The following is a 13,200-nucleotide window of genomic DNA, read 5'->3' on the forward strand; positions in this document are numbered from 1 at the left end:
ATTCATAAGTTTTCCCCTTCCAAGTATTTTCTATTGCCAGTTCACAGGAGTGGGCCTGCTAAGTTCTTAAATCAGATGCGTAAACCAACTATCTGTTATTCTATCTAGAATTATCTTGCTACAAAGCACATTTCCTTGTGGAACAGATCAACCTGTACTATTTTCCACTGAAAGGCTCATGGAAAAGCCCTCAAACCTTAATCTAGTGCTAACCTAACAGTTCTTCATCTTAAATACATTCTTTGTTCTTTTTTCTTTCTTTCTTTCTTTCTTTTTTTTTTTTTACTTCCAAGCAATTTTGATGATTACTCCCCAATTGCTCTGACCAACCTGGCTCTTCTGTCCTCTTTTCTATCTGGAATATCCTTCTGATGTAGAGACACTCATAGGCACAGGGCCTGTCACCCTGTGGTCTCTTTTCCCCTAGTTTTTAAATCAGATGGCCAAAGTTGCTTTCTCACTGCATTCCTTCCCATTGTCTCCCTTTTTTGAATCCCTTTTGAGTTTCCTCTATCTGTTGGCATTGCCTACTTTCTCATTTCATGAGAAATTCAATTTTTTTTCATGTGACAATTTCATTTTGGCTTCTAAATGTTCTCTTCTGCAGCAAGGTGGGCTTTCAAAGTACATGCCATGTGTTCAGAAACGTTGCTTGAGGGCATATTGTTAAGTGGGATGTTGCCATTTGTGAAAAAGGGGCATTATACAATTATGTTTAAAATTCACAAATCATGTTCAAAATGGGAAATAAATAACAATTTGTATGTGAGCTGTGTTAGTCAGGCTTCTTTGGAGAAACAGATCCAATATTTTTTTAAAAAATTATCTTGTTTGATTGTGAGAGTCTTAAAATCTGCAGGACAGGCTAGGAGGCTGGAAATTCTAGCCAGAGTCTATGTTGTCATCTTGAGTGTGAAGGCACTCTATAGGTGGAATTCCCTTTTCCGGGGGGAACCTCAATCTTTGCTCTTAAGGGCTTCAACAGATGGTCTCGGTCAACATCTCACTGCCATAATCCAAAAAAGCCTGACCACACAACTTAGAGGAAGGAAGATTTATTTGCTCATAGACTTTGGAGATTTCAGAGTTCGGACCGTGTCAGGCTAGGGTCTGTAAAGCTGAGGGCATAGTGTCGGGAAACAGAGATTTATAGAGATAGAGATAGATAGATAGATAGATAGATAGATAGATAGATAGATAGGAGGCTCGGCTCTCAAATCACCATGGAGGCCAACAGCAAGAGAGAGCAAGCAAGCAAGGGGATTTAAAGACAAAAGTGCAGTCTTGAAAGCCAGACCCCAGGGATGCTCCTTCCCCAGTCAAACCCCACCGGCCCCGGCAAATCCATTACACTGGGTTTAGGTACTGATGAGATGGCAACCCTCATGACTTAGTTATATCAACTCTGAATCTTAATTCAAGAGCCCTTCAGGGAACATTCTACATCTAACCATAACACAGATTGAATGAGACCCACTCGCATTATAGAAGGTAATCTACCTTACTCAGAGTCTACTGATTTAAATGTTAATCCTGTCAAAACACCTCTGCAGCAACATCTAGACTGGTGTTGGACCAAACAACTGGGCATCACAGCCTAGCCAAGGTGACAAATAAAACTGGCCCTTGCAAAGGCCTACCTTGTTTGAGAAAGCATTGAAAATGACTATATCCTTTATATTTTTGTTATCTGCCCAGTTAACAAAGTACCTCCCTACAAGGCATCTACTAACTTGTTTACTCGGTGGTGACATTACTGAATGTGTGCTGGCTTGTGTTTCCAATAAAGTTGTGAGCTCGAGGGACATTTCTTTGCATTTCCTGTAACTATGACAATCATACAGCCCAAATTTTCCAGGGTAGTACTGATTTCAAGTGCCCCGTCCCATTGTCACACCATGCGTCCTGGCTTAGAAATCATGGCCTCCATACCTCTAACAAGCAGTTGCATGCTGAACAGTCCATAAATCTCCACAAACACTTACTGATTGAAATGGAATTTCCAGCCAGTGGATATTTTGTTTAAAATATGACAAAATACAACTGGGGGAAATTATCATTTATTCCTGAGACACAAAATGCAATCTGGTCCTTGTGTTTTATATGTTCCATGTCCAGTTTTCAGGGTGTGGTTATAATGAATTGCTGAGCCAACATGAAGTAAGGCACTTCAAGGACAAGTTTAAACAGGCTTGAGCATTGTTTGAGGGTGAGTAAACTTGCAGGTAATGTATTTAGAGAATATAAAGAAAGGGTGGGGCACAATTAGGGCACCAGAAGGCCCTGTTAATGGGTTCTCTATTCAGGTAAAAAACAAAAAACAAAAAACCTCTGCCTTTCAAAGGAGGCCCGAACTTTTTACTACATAAGAAGACAGTAGAATCTAAGAATAAACATGACATTGAAAATTGTCTTTTTTCCAATAAAAATTACTTGGGGCTTTTCTGGACCACTGAAATTATTTTCCTACTTTATAATCTGATGTGATTTTAAAAACCACTGGTGTGTTCCAAAATGATATCTCAAAAGAGTACAAATTATACCACTTGGAATTTTGATAGCCCTGGTGAAAATTTAAAGTTATTATTTAAAACATGAGTGATGAATTATCTTCAGGGGAGCCAGAAAGTGCCTGAACCAAAAGCCTTCAGATGCTCAGTCAAAAAAAATTAGCAGGATTTGGTGACAGCTTGGGTACAGAGGGTGAAGATATGGGAGGAATGAAAGATGCCGTCGCTGTAGTAGGAGACTGAAATTATGCAAAGACAGAAAAATGAGGACAGGGAATCAGATTGGAACACTGAATAGAGTGAAGGTGCTGAGTGATACTGAGCGTGTTGAATTTAATCAAAACATGAAAATGCACTGTAAACAGCTGGGAATGCGGGATAAAGATGCAGGTGAGAAATCAGAACCAGAGCTGAAGTTCCCAGGATCTTTATGGTCGATTTTAAATAAAGTCCAAACTACTGACCATGGTTGTCCATTACCATCCCGGCATATCCTCCAAGCCACAGATGGACCCTTCCTGGACTCCAGCAGGATGCAGGTTCCATTCTGGGACATGGGTGTTCCCCCAACCTGAATGCTGTCCTCCTTTCCCCACATACTTCCCTGGCTGTTCCCCCACACACACCATGTCTGTAATCATGTGTACATACACACACCATATCTGTAACCATGTGTACACACACACATACACCATGCCTGTAATTGTGTGTATACACACAACATATATGTAACCATGTGTATACACACATACACACACCATGTCTGTAATCATGTGTACACACATACACCATATCTGTAACCATGTGTACATACACACATACACACACACCACATCTGTAATCATGTGTACACACACATATATACCCATACACACCATGTGTGTAAACATGTGTACAAACACACCTGTAATCATGTATGCAAACACACACACACACGCACACACGCACACACACACACACACACACACACACACACACACACTCCTGTAAACGGTTAGTCACTATGCTAGTAGCTTCCACAGTGCCTCTAACATTTACTCCCTGTTACACTGCTTATCGTCTGCCCATATCACTCAAGTTTAAGGTTTCCCAGGGCGTAAGATCTTTCCTGGACACCATTTTTATAACTCCATTATACTTAGTAAGCACTCAAATTGAATGAACAAATGAATGATTAGAAAGTGTTAAATACAAGCAAATTCACATTGGATAAAGCTCTCCAAAGGTATGCCAGAAAAAGAGAAGGGTGATTTGAAATAGTCGCCTATTGCAAATAACAAGCTTGGAAGTGTTTGGAAATGTCGGTTCCTGGCTGTGCATATGTATCTCGTGGGGTGAATGTTGGGATTATGGGTGTGTCAGTCTGATGTGGTTTTTCCGGCAAGACAGGTAAGACACACCCAAGTGAGTAGTGCGCCTCTCTTCCAAGAAGTTGGAAGCCACTTTCCAGAGCAGCCACCTGGGAAGGAAGTGGATCCTCAGACAGGAAGTGGGCTGAGGGGTGGGCTTGGGGTAGGTGGGAGGAGAGGCTGGTCTCCTTCCTTGGTCTGTGCTTCCCTGCATAGAGAGAGTAGCCACTGGGCGTGTGTGGTTATTGAGGACTTGAAACGTGCTGCTCTGAACTGAGATATATTCCAAGTGCGAAACACAAAAATTCCAACTTGGTACAAAAAAATTAATTGTTTTTAAATTGATGACATGTTGAAATATTTTCTATATAATGGATAAAATAAAATTTTATCCATTTGTTAAAAGTTATTTCACCCATTCCTTTTTGCCTTTTTAAATATGGCTTCTAAAATGTTTAAAATTCCAACTGTGGCCTACTTTATGTTTCTAGTTGAGTGCCCTGGTCTAGACTTAAGAGAAGGTCTAGACATCTCTGAACATCCTCCTGGTCGGATCCATTGGGGCAGCAGATGGAACAAGCCTGAAAGCCTGAGAACTGAGCCATCCCTTGTAAAGGTAAAATGATGTATGAGCAGCTGTATTTCATTCTCGCCAGTAGGAAAGGCTTTCTTTCTGTTGAGGCTGCAAGATAAACAGGGTGGCCCTACCCTCTCGATCTTGCTATCTAGCTGCATGAGTCATCTCTCTCCTCCACCAGGAGATTGCTTTCCCTTTACTACTTTCGTCATTAGAGGAAAAGGCGCGGGGGCAGGAAGCACATGTCACCACTTGAATGTCCTCCAAGGGTCCATGTACTAAAGGCTTGGTCCCCAGGGTGAGCTGATGTAAAGTCATTATGGGTTGGATCTGGAACCCCCTCCACGGCTCACATGTTGAAGGCTCACCCAGTGCAGCAGTGATCGGAGGTGGAGCTTTGGGGAGGTGACCGGACCATGAGGGCTTGGACTGTGCCAGTGGATAGATCCACTGACGGATTCTCCATCACTTCACCGCATTGTCAGTGGAAACTGTAGGAGGAAGTTGAAGGAGTGCATCCTTGGAGGCATGCCCTTGGGGACTACATCCTCTCTCTTCTCTCTTCTCTCTTGCTGCTATTAACATGCACATGTTACTCTGGTGGTCTGGCTTCAGCTTCCTTGGGTAGATTCCAGGGGTGGTATAGCTAGGTCATATGGAAGTTCCATCCCCATTCTTCAAAGGAACTTCCACAATGATCTCTAAAACCACTGCACTAATTTGCAAGTCCACCAGCAATGTATGAGAGTTCCTATTTTCCTGCATCCTCACCTGCATTTATTATTGTTTGTGTTTTTATAATTGTCATTCTAACTGGGGTTAGGTAAAGCAGTGTAGTTTTGATTTGCGTCTCTATGATTGCTAATGATGTTGAGTATTTTTCATATATTTACTATTTGTATTTCTTCTTTTGTAAGGTATCTACTTAGTTCACTTGCCCATTTTTTATTGAGTTATTTGGGGCTTTTCAATGGTAAGTTTCTTAAGTTCTTTGTATATTCTAGATACTAGTCCTCTATCAGAGAAGTAACTGACAAATATCTTCTCCCATCTTTGGCTTTTTAGGAATTGTGCTACTATTTCCTGGGTTTTTTGTTTGTTTGTTTGTTTTTGTTGTTGTTGTTGTTGTTGTTTTGGTGGCACTGGGGTTCCTGGAAACCCTCTACCTCCGTACTATACTCCCAGACCTATTTTATACTTTTTTTTATTTGGAAACAGGGTCTCTTAAGCCAGCGCGGCTGGCTTCCAACCTGCACGATCCTCCTGCCTCCGCCTCCAAGTGCAGGGATTACAAGCGTGTGCCACCACGCCCTGCTCCTGTTTTATTTTTTTAATTGGGGAGGGGGAGCTAAGTAGAATTCCACTGTGTGTATATCCCATGGTTTTGTAATCCATTAATCTGTGGATGAAAAGGAAACCATCTGTTGGTTCTCTACTAAGGTTCTTGATGGTGTCCTTGCTTACAGAAGCTCTTTATTAATCCATGTCTTAATTTCTTGTGCCTTGGGGGTCTTATTGAGAAAGTTTCTACCAGTGCCTATATGTTGAGCACTGACCCTATTCCCTTTGTCTAGTGTTTGCAGATGATTTGCAGGTCTTCAATTCATCCTGAGTTGATTCTTGTGCAGGATGGGGAGATGGGATTTATGCTAAGTGAGATTAGTCAGTCACAAAATATGAAAGATCAGATGTTTTCCCTCATATGTGAAAGCTAGTGAAAATCTTGGCTATAAAAGAGACTCTGAACAAAGGAAGAGAAACTCTAGTGGGACCTAAGGGAGAGAAGTTGGTGGAAGGAGAGAAATTGAATGAGAAAACCCTTCAGTGACCATGATGTGCATATACATAATTATCAGAGTCAATCTCAAAATCATACAAGGGGAGGGGGAGGAGGTAGCGGGGTGGGAGTTGTGGGGAGGCTTTCCGAGTGCTGTGTGCATGTATGTCTCTAATACTCCGAACTTCACCAGGATGTATGATTACAATACACCAATAAAAATAATATTAATGATAAAGGGCTGGGGGTGCAAAGACACGGGCCAATAGGACACAAACATCACTCAGTGCGTGAGGGCAGGAGAGGGCTTTTCTTTTGGGCTCCTCTCTCCAGGGAGCATGTGCAAGTTGGTGACATCACAGGGTCCTCGACAGGGTTCCGAAGCCTTGTTTGGAAGGGGAAGCCTTCGGAGACCAGATGACACACCACGCTGATCCTGGAAAAAAAAAAAAAAAAAAAAAAAAAATCTACTGAGCAGTCTGGGCTGAAAGCTGTTCCTGGAGGCTGCGCTGCTCCCTGCGCAGGCGCCCCAGCCACCACTAAGCATCACGGCACATGCTTGTGCTTCCTGCCTGCATGGGGGCGTGGGCCCTCCTGCCACACTCCCCCTCTGTCCTGACATTCCTTCTGGACCCTGGCCTCCTGAGGCTCTTCTAGACCAGGTCTTCTGGTGAGTGGCTACTTGTGGTGTTCTTTTCTCGGCCAGAAGCGCAGGAACAAGGGCGAACGGGGGACACCCCTGCAGGTCTGGGCCCCGAACTGCCACTCCATCCACGTTTCTCCAATGGCCCAAGCCAGCCAGGCCGCCAAGCCCACCCTCGCTGGAAGACACTGCAGGGAGGATCAGCAGGCACTGAGCCAGCGATGGGTGGAGACCTTAATGCATATGTCCCCCTGTGTGGGCCCTTGATCGCCTCTGCCTGCTCCCTTTACAACAGGCTGTGAAGACAGATGTGGGGGAGAGGCAACTGTAACTGAGAATGGAGCCCACTCCCCACATCACATTCCCACATCTGGCAACCTGTCCCTACTCTGCCTTTCTGGGTCTCAATTATGACTTCATGAATCCCCCTTGGAACTGGGATCCTGTCACTGACATGCAATGAGCCCTCACCAGTGTGTTCTCTCCTCGCTCAGGTGGTTGGCCTTTTGTTCTGTGCTCAGCTGCTCTCTCTCTAGGATAAGAGTCGGCAAGCTGTGACCCAGGGGCCACAGCCAGCCAGCCAGCCACCTGCTTTGTAATTAGAGTTTCGTTGGGACACAGCGCGTCCATGTACTTGTCTGTAGTGACTTCCATATTTCAGTGGCAGAGTCACATTAGGAGCCCCTTCCAGCTGCTACAGAGACTGTATGGTCCAAAAGCCCAAGATATTTACTACCCAGCCCTTTACAGAGGATGCTTACTAACTGCTGCTCCAAAAGATATTGGCCGTATGACCTCTCTGGCCAGTCTCAACCCCCCGTATGCCGGTGACTTTCAGATCTGTTTCCATGGCCTGGCCCTCGACGCTGAGCCTTAGCATAGCCCTGCACATCAAATTCCTCAAATTCATTTGAGTATCAAACTCAGACCACATTCGCCCCTTCCCCATCAGTTGTCTTCCTTGCCTTTTCTGCCTCAGTCAATGGTGTAACCTTTGCGCCCAGTAGCCCCAACTAGATCGCATCTTACACTCCCTTCCCCTGCTCCATCAATAGGTTGAGCCAGCTGGCTTTCTAAGCCTGTCTTAAATCTCTCTCCTCTCTGGCCTTTGTCACTTACCCTCACAGGAGCAGAGCAGCCTCCTAACTGGTCTCCATTGGGGGTGTTTCTCTCTTGAACCGCACCCGCCCGCCCCCAGAGGTCTTTCACAGCCATGGTGTGGCCCTGATGCTCCCTAATCTAAAGTGACCCCATGCTTCCCCATTAAATGTCAGCTCCAAGCCGGGCGTGGTGGCGCACGCTTGTAATCCCCGTGCTTGGGAGCCTGAGACAGGAGGATTGCACGGGTTCGAACCAGCCTCAGCTACTTAGTGAGACCCTGTTTCCAAATAAAATATAAAAAAGGTCTGGGAGTATAGCCCGGAGGTAGAAAGCCTCTGGGTTCCACCCCCAGTACCACACACACACACACACACACACACACACACATACACACACGTCAACTCCAGCCTTGGAAACCCAGCATGCAACACCCTCAATTTCCTGGTCCCCTGCCCTTATTTTAGGGCACATAGCCTTCTGTATTCGGGTTCCTCATCCTTGAATCCAACCCACTGTGGACTGAATATAGGGAGGGAAAAGGTGTCTGACCCAAGCACATACTTTTTTTCCTGTCATTATTCTCTAAATAATGCAATAGAACAACTCTATATAGCGCTTACATTGTCTTAGGTATTACAGATAATTTAAAGGCAATTTAAAGTGTTTGGGAGGACTGTTCAGGTGCTATGGAAGTACTGTGCCATTTTATACGAGGGCCATGAAGATTCTCCGTGTTTGGTGTCTGCGTTGGTCCTAGAATCAAACATTTATGGATATGGAGGGACCACTCTACCTCATCTTATCCAAGGCCACCGTAAAACTGCTTCACGTGGATCCACACAGTCACGGTGGCGGCTACCTCCTTGCCTTTGTGCAGGTCCCTCTGCTAGCCGTGCTCACCCCCGACTCGCCCTGCTCGGACTAACTCATCTCAGGATGCACCAGAGCCACCACGCCCTCCAGGTAGCCTTTCCAGCCTGAGCTGGCTGCATCGTCTTGGTCCTCTCCCATCCTCCTACTGAGTTAATGTGTAACCTGGAGCCTACCTGTTCGGCTTGTCTGTTCACTCTACAGCGCATGCTCAGGCTTATGCAACTTCCTGTCCTGGGCTCCTGGCTTGAACAAGCATTGAAGAAACTGAGCTGGACTACAAGGTGTTCTTCACGCGTTATCTGTTACTCAATGTTCACAAGAGCCTTTGAGGCAAGTATGATTGTGTCTATTTTAAGAATTAGGAAACTGAACCTCAGAGAATTTACTCAAAGTCCTGCAGCTGATGAGCGGAACAAGGCAGGTCCACACATCCTCAACTTTTGGAACTTCAGACCACAAAACCTTGTGTGGTTTTTTTTTTTTTTTTCAGGATTGGTCTTTTGTATTAGTTATGACATATAGTTATAAAAAAGCATATATGAGCTGGGCATCGTGATACACACTTATAATCCTAGTTCTTGGAGGCTGAGAGAAGGCGATTGCAGGCTCAAGACTAGCTTCAGTAACTCAACAAGGCCCTCAGCAACTGAGAGAGGCCCTATTTCAAAATTGAAAATAAGATAGGGCCTGGGGTGTAGATAAGAGGTAAAACATAGCCTTGGATTCAATCTCCATAACACACACACACACACACATACACACACACACACACACACCATACATGACATAAATGTGTATCTTTACAAATAATATAAAAAGAGCCGGGCGTGGTGGCGCACGCTTGTAATCCCAGCATTTGGGAGGCTGAAACTGGAGGATTGTGGTTCGGGGACAGCCTCAGCTACTTAGTGAGGCCCTCTGCAACTCAGTGAGACCGTTTCAAAATAAAGAATGAAAAATTGGGCAGGGGGTGTAGCTCGGAGGTCAAATGCCTCTGGGTTCCATCCCCAGACCCCCCCCAAAATATATATTTTTAATATATTTATATATATATATTAATATAATATATACTTAATATATAAATATAATATATAATAATATAATATATTATTATATAATATATAATAAATATTTAATATATAAATATATATTTATATAAATATATATATATTTCTCATGTAATCTTCCACTCAATTTAGGAAACACAGCATGCCAATACCAACTACGCAAGGTCTATGTCTTCCTTTGCTTTGCTTTAGGTTTCCTCTCATCTAATTAAATTCTTAAACAATGTATTATCTAAACAATGCATTGTCATGCTATATATAACCTATGTACTCATTCTTTAAACCTTATATAACACTTTGGGATTCACACATGTCAATGTGGGTACTGGGTACTGACATTCAGACAGTTGCATTGCTATATACTATTCCATTGTAGAAAGGCATCAGAATTTATTTGTCTACTATTCCTGTTGATGGACACCTAAACTACTTCCCGTTTCCTAGCTGGGTGAGCAGTTTTCTCACTGTTCAAAAGTGCTGTTATTCTTGTACATCCCCCCTGCTCTTCATGTACAGAAGTTCTTGGGGAAATATACCTAAGAGTTTAAAATTCATAGGCACATCTTTACCAAACATTGCCAAACTCTTTCCGATGTCCATGATATCAGTGTTGAATAAGACTTTCTCTTGCTCAACATCCATACCAATTCATGGCATATACATTTTTTAAACTTTCTTTTTGAGCAGGGCGTGGTGGCGCACGCTTGTGATCCCAGCATTCGGGAGGCTGAGACCGGAGGATTGCGGTTCACGGACAGCCTCAGCTACTTAGTGAGGCCTCTGCAACTTAGTGAGACCCTGTTTCAAAATAAAGAATAAAAAATAGGGCAGGGGGTGTAGCTCGGAGGTAGAATGCCCCTGGGTTCCATCCCCAGTACTGCAAAACAAAACAAAACTTTCTTTTTGCAACCAGCAGGTATAAAATGCTTAGGATTGGAAGTTTTAATTTGTACTTTTCTAGCTATTGGTGAGATAGAAATATTTTGTATAACTATTAGCCATTCCTATTTTTCTTATTAAAAATGCCTGTTTATGTTTTCACCCATTTTTCTACTAATTTATCTGATTCTTCTTCTTTTTGGTGCTGGGGACTGAACTCAGGGCCTCATGCACACTGGAAAACCACTGTGCCACTGAGTTACACCCACCCCCCTAATTTTTTTATTGACCTTAGGAATTCTTTATGTTTTCTAAATATGAATTCTTTGTCATCTTATATGTCAATAAGGGTTCTCAGTTTGTGACATCTTTTCGCACTTCATACTGTCTACTGCTGTGTAAAAAACAATCTTAATTTTTATTATAACTGTATTTATTAATCTTTTCCTCTGTGGTTTTATTTTCTTACCTGTTTAAAGAATCCATCTCTATTCTAAGACTAAAAATAGCAGTAGCCAGCACTTCCTGAGCACTTCCTGTGTTTCAGGTCCTTGTTATCTCCCTTTTATGGATAGACGAATGGAGGGCTCAGAGAAATTAAGCCACCAGATCAAATTCACATAGCAAATGAGCAAGGGAGTCGGGATTTGAACACAGCCTGTCTTCATTATTTGCACTTTAAGAACTGCCAAGCTGCATTCTGTATGGATAGCCTCATGATGTTATTCTAGTGGAGTTAAAGTTTTGCCTTTCTCATTAAAGTCTATAATCTGGATTTGGTTTTTGTACATGATATGAGACACCCGAATTAATCTTGGAGCCTTACACACTCATCATTTGTGAAATGCTTTTTGTAAGACAACTAGTGTTGGCTGATTCTTGCACAAGCTGAATTAAAAAAAAAAAGTTTCATTTATGCTGCGAGCGGATGATCCCAAGAGAGGTGAGAAAAATGTAACCCTGCTCTCTAAGGTCGTGGCGAAATACAGCTTCAAATGATGTGGCACCAGAATAGAATTCTTTGAATTAACTGAGCAAGACAGACCTCCGGGTCGCAGGCTGCGGACAGGAGGTTGATCAAACACTTCTGGCATCCTGCAAGTGAACAAGATATCTCCTGAAGAATCGCACAAGAGGCCCAGGCCATCACAAAGCACAGAACAGTTTGCACAGCTCCGCCTACTGCACTGGGACCAAAATAGTTCACACGGCAGGAATTCCGCCTCCTGTGAACTGTGTGGGAAGGAGCTCTGGTCACGAATCCTGCATTTCAACCACCCCACACACAAGGACAGCAGCAGCAACAGAGAGGGCATTTGGAATCTGCTGAACAAACCACACGACATAGGATATACCTTGCGTCTTCCTGCACCGAGTACTGCCTGCCTCCAAAATGAGAGGTTTTAAGCAAATATGAGGAAACTGGAAATGATTTTTTTTTAAGTTAAACAACAAAGTGAAGATGAGTTGAGTAGCAGAGAATAGGGCTGAATCATGAAAAGGTCTCACACGGCAGGTTGAACGCGTGTGAGCTTTCTTGTGTTGATGTGGAGGATTTGAGGCTTTTAAAAGGGACAGTAACGCGCGGTCTATTTAGTATTTTGCTAGTTAGAAACAGCAAGACTACGTGCAAGCTGGCTGACACAAAGCACGAAAGTGATTGTGCCAGGCACCGCTGGCTGCCCCCCTCTGCCACCCTCACCTCCTCCTGTTCTTCCTGGCTGACAGAGCTCCCCACCCACTCTCCAAGCTGCAATGCCTCAGAATCACTTTCCCAGCCTTCCTTGCAGGTAGAATATGGGCATGTGACCCAGTCTGGGCGAATAGGATCTGAGGAAGAAGACCCCCAAGGGGATTCTGGAACAAGTTTTCTTTTCTAAAGGAACCAGGTCAGTTAGGCCTGACAGAACAGAAATATCCAAGTAACATCATGGAACCACACAGAGAAGCATTCCCTCTGAGATAACAGATGCTTAAGCCGCTCTTATTTGGATAGCCTGTTACTTGTGTCCTAATGCAGATCAAGAGAAAGCAGCTCTTGATAAAGTCACCAACAGGAATTAATGATGTTGTGGAAATTAATGATGTTGTGATGTTGTGGAAAGTAAGACAAGTAGACACCTTTTTCTTCGGGTTATTTAAATAAATCCGCCTCTTAAAACAAGTTAACTCCATTATTAACAGTTCACTGAGCATTTTGCCCGCTCCAGCAAGAAACTACAAAACTCCCTAGAATTTTTTTTCTCACTTTCTTTTCTCATTTACATATCCCCCTAAGAAACAATCACAACCTTCTCCCAGTTCCCAGCCAGGCAGCAATTCCCTTTTCTCTGAGGTCTCTTTTTCTTTCATGAAAGCGCACATTATTTAAGAAGAATCTCATCATTGTGTAAATAAAAGAATTCCAAGGCCTAGGACTTCAGG

The 13,200-nt window shown here is 43.4% G+C and overlaps 1 protein-coding gene across 1 annotated transcript in view; it reads left to right on the forward strand.

Moving 5' to 3' along the window:
* Nucleotides 1-8,983: 8,983 nt before the first annotated feature.
* Nucleotides 8,984-13,200, forward strand: part of NIPAL2 (NIPA like domain containing 2) — a gene marked incomplete at both ends in the record, with an annotated part of 100,248 nt that continues 96,031 nt past the window's right edge. Inside the window, 2 exons of the mRNA XM_080694747.1 lie at nucleotides 8,984-9,247; nucleotides 12,797-12,880. Of these exons, the coding sequence (XP_080550873.1) occupies nucleotides 8,984-9,247; nucleotides 12,797-12,880 (348 nt within the window). The remainder of the gene's footprint in view (nucleotides 9,248-12,796; nucleotides 12,881-13,200) is intronic.

The sequence above is a fragment of the Muscardinus avellanarius genome, assembly GCF_963383645.1.
Source record: "Muscardinus avellanarius genome assembly, chromosome: 4".
NCBI lineage: Eukaryota > Metazoa > Chordata > Mammalia > Rodentia > Gliridae > Muscardinus > Muscardinus avellanarius.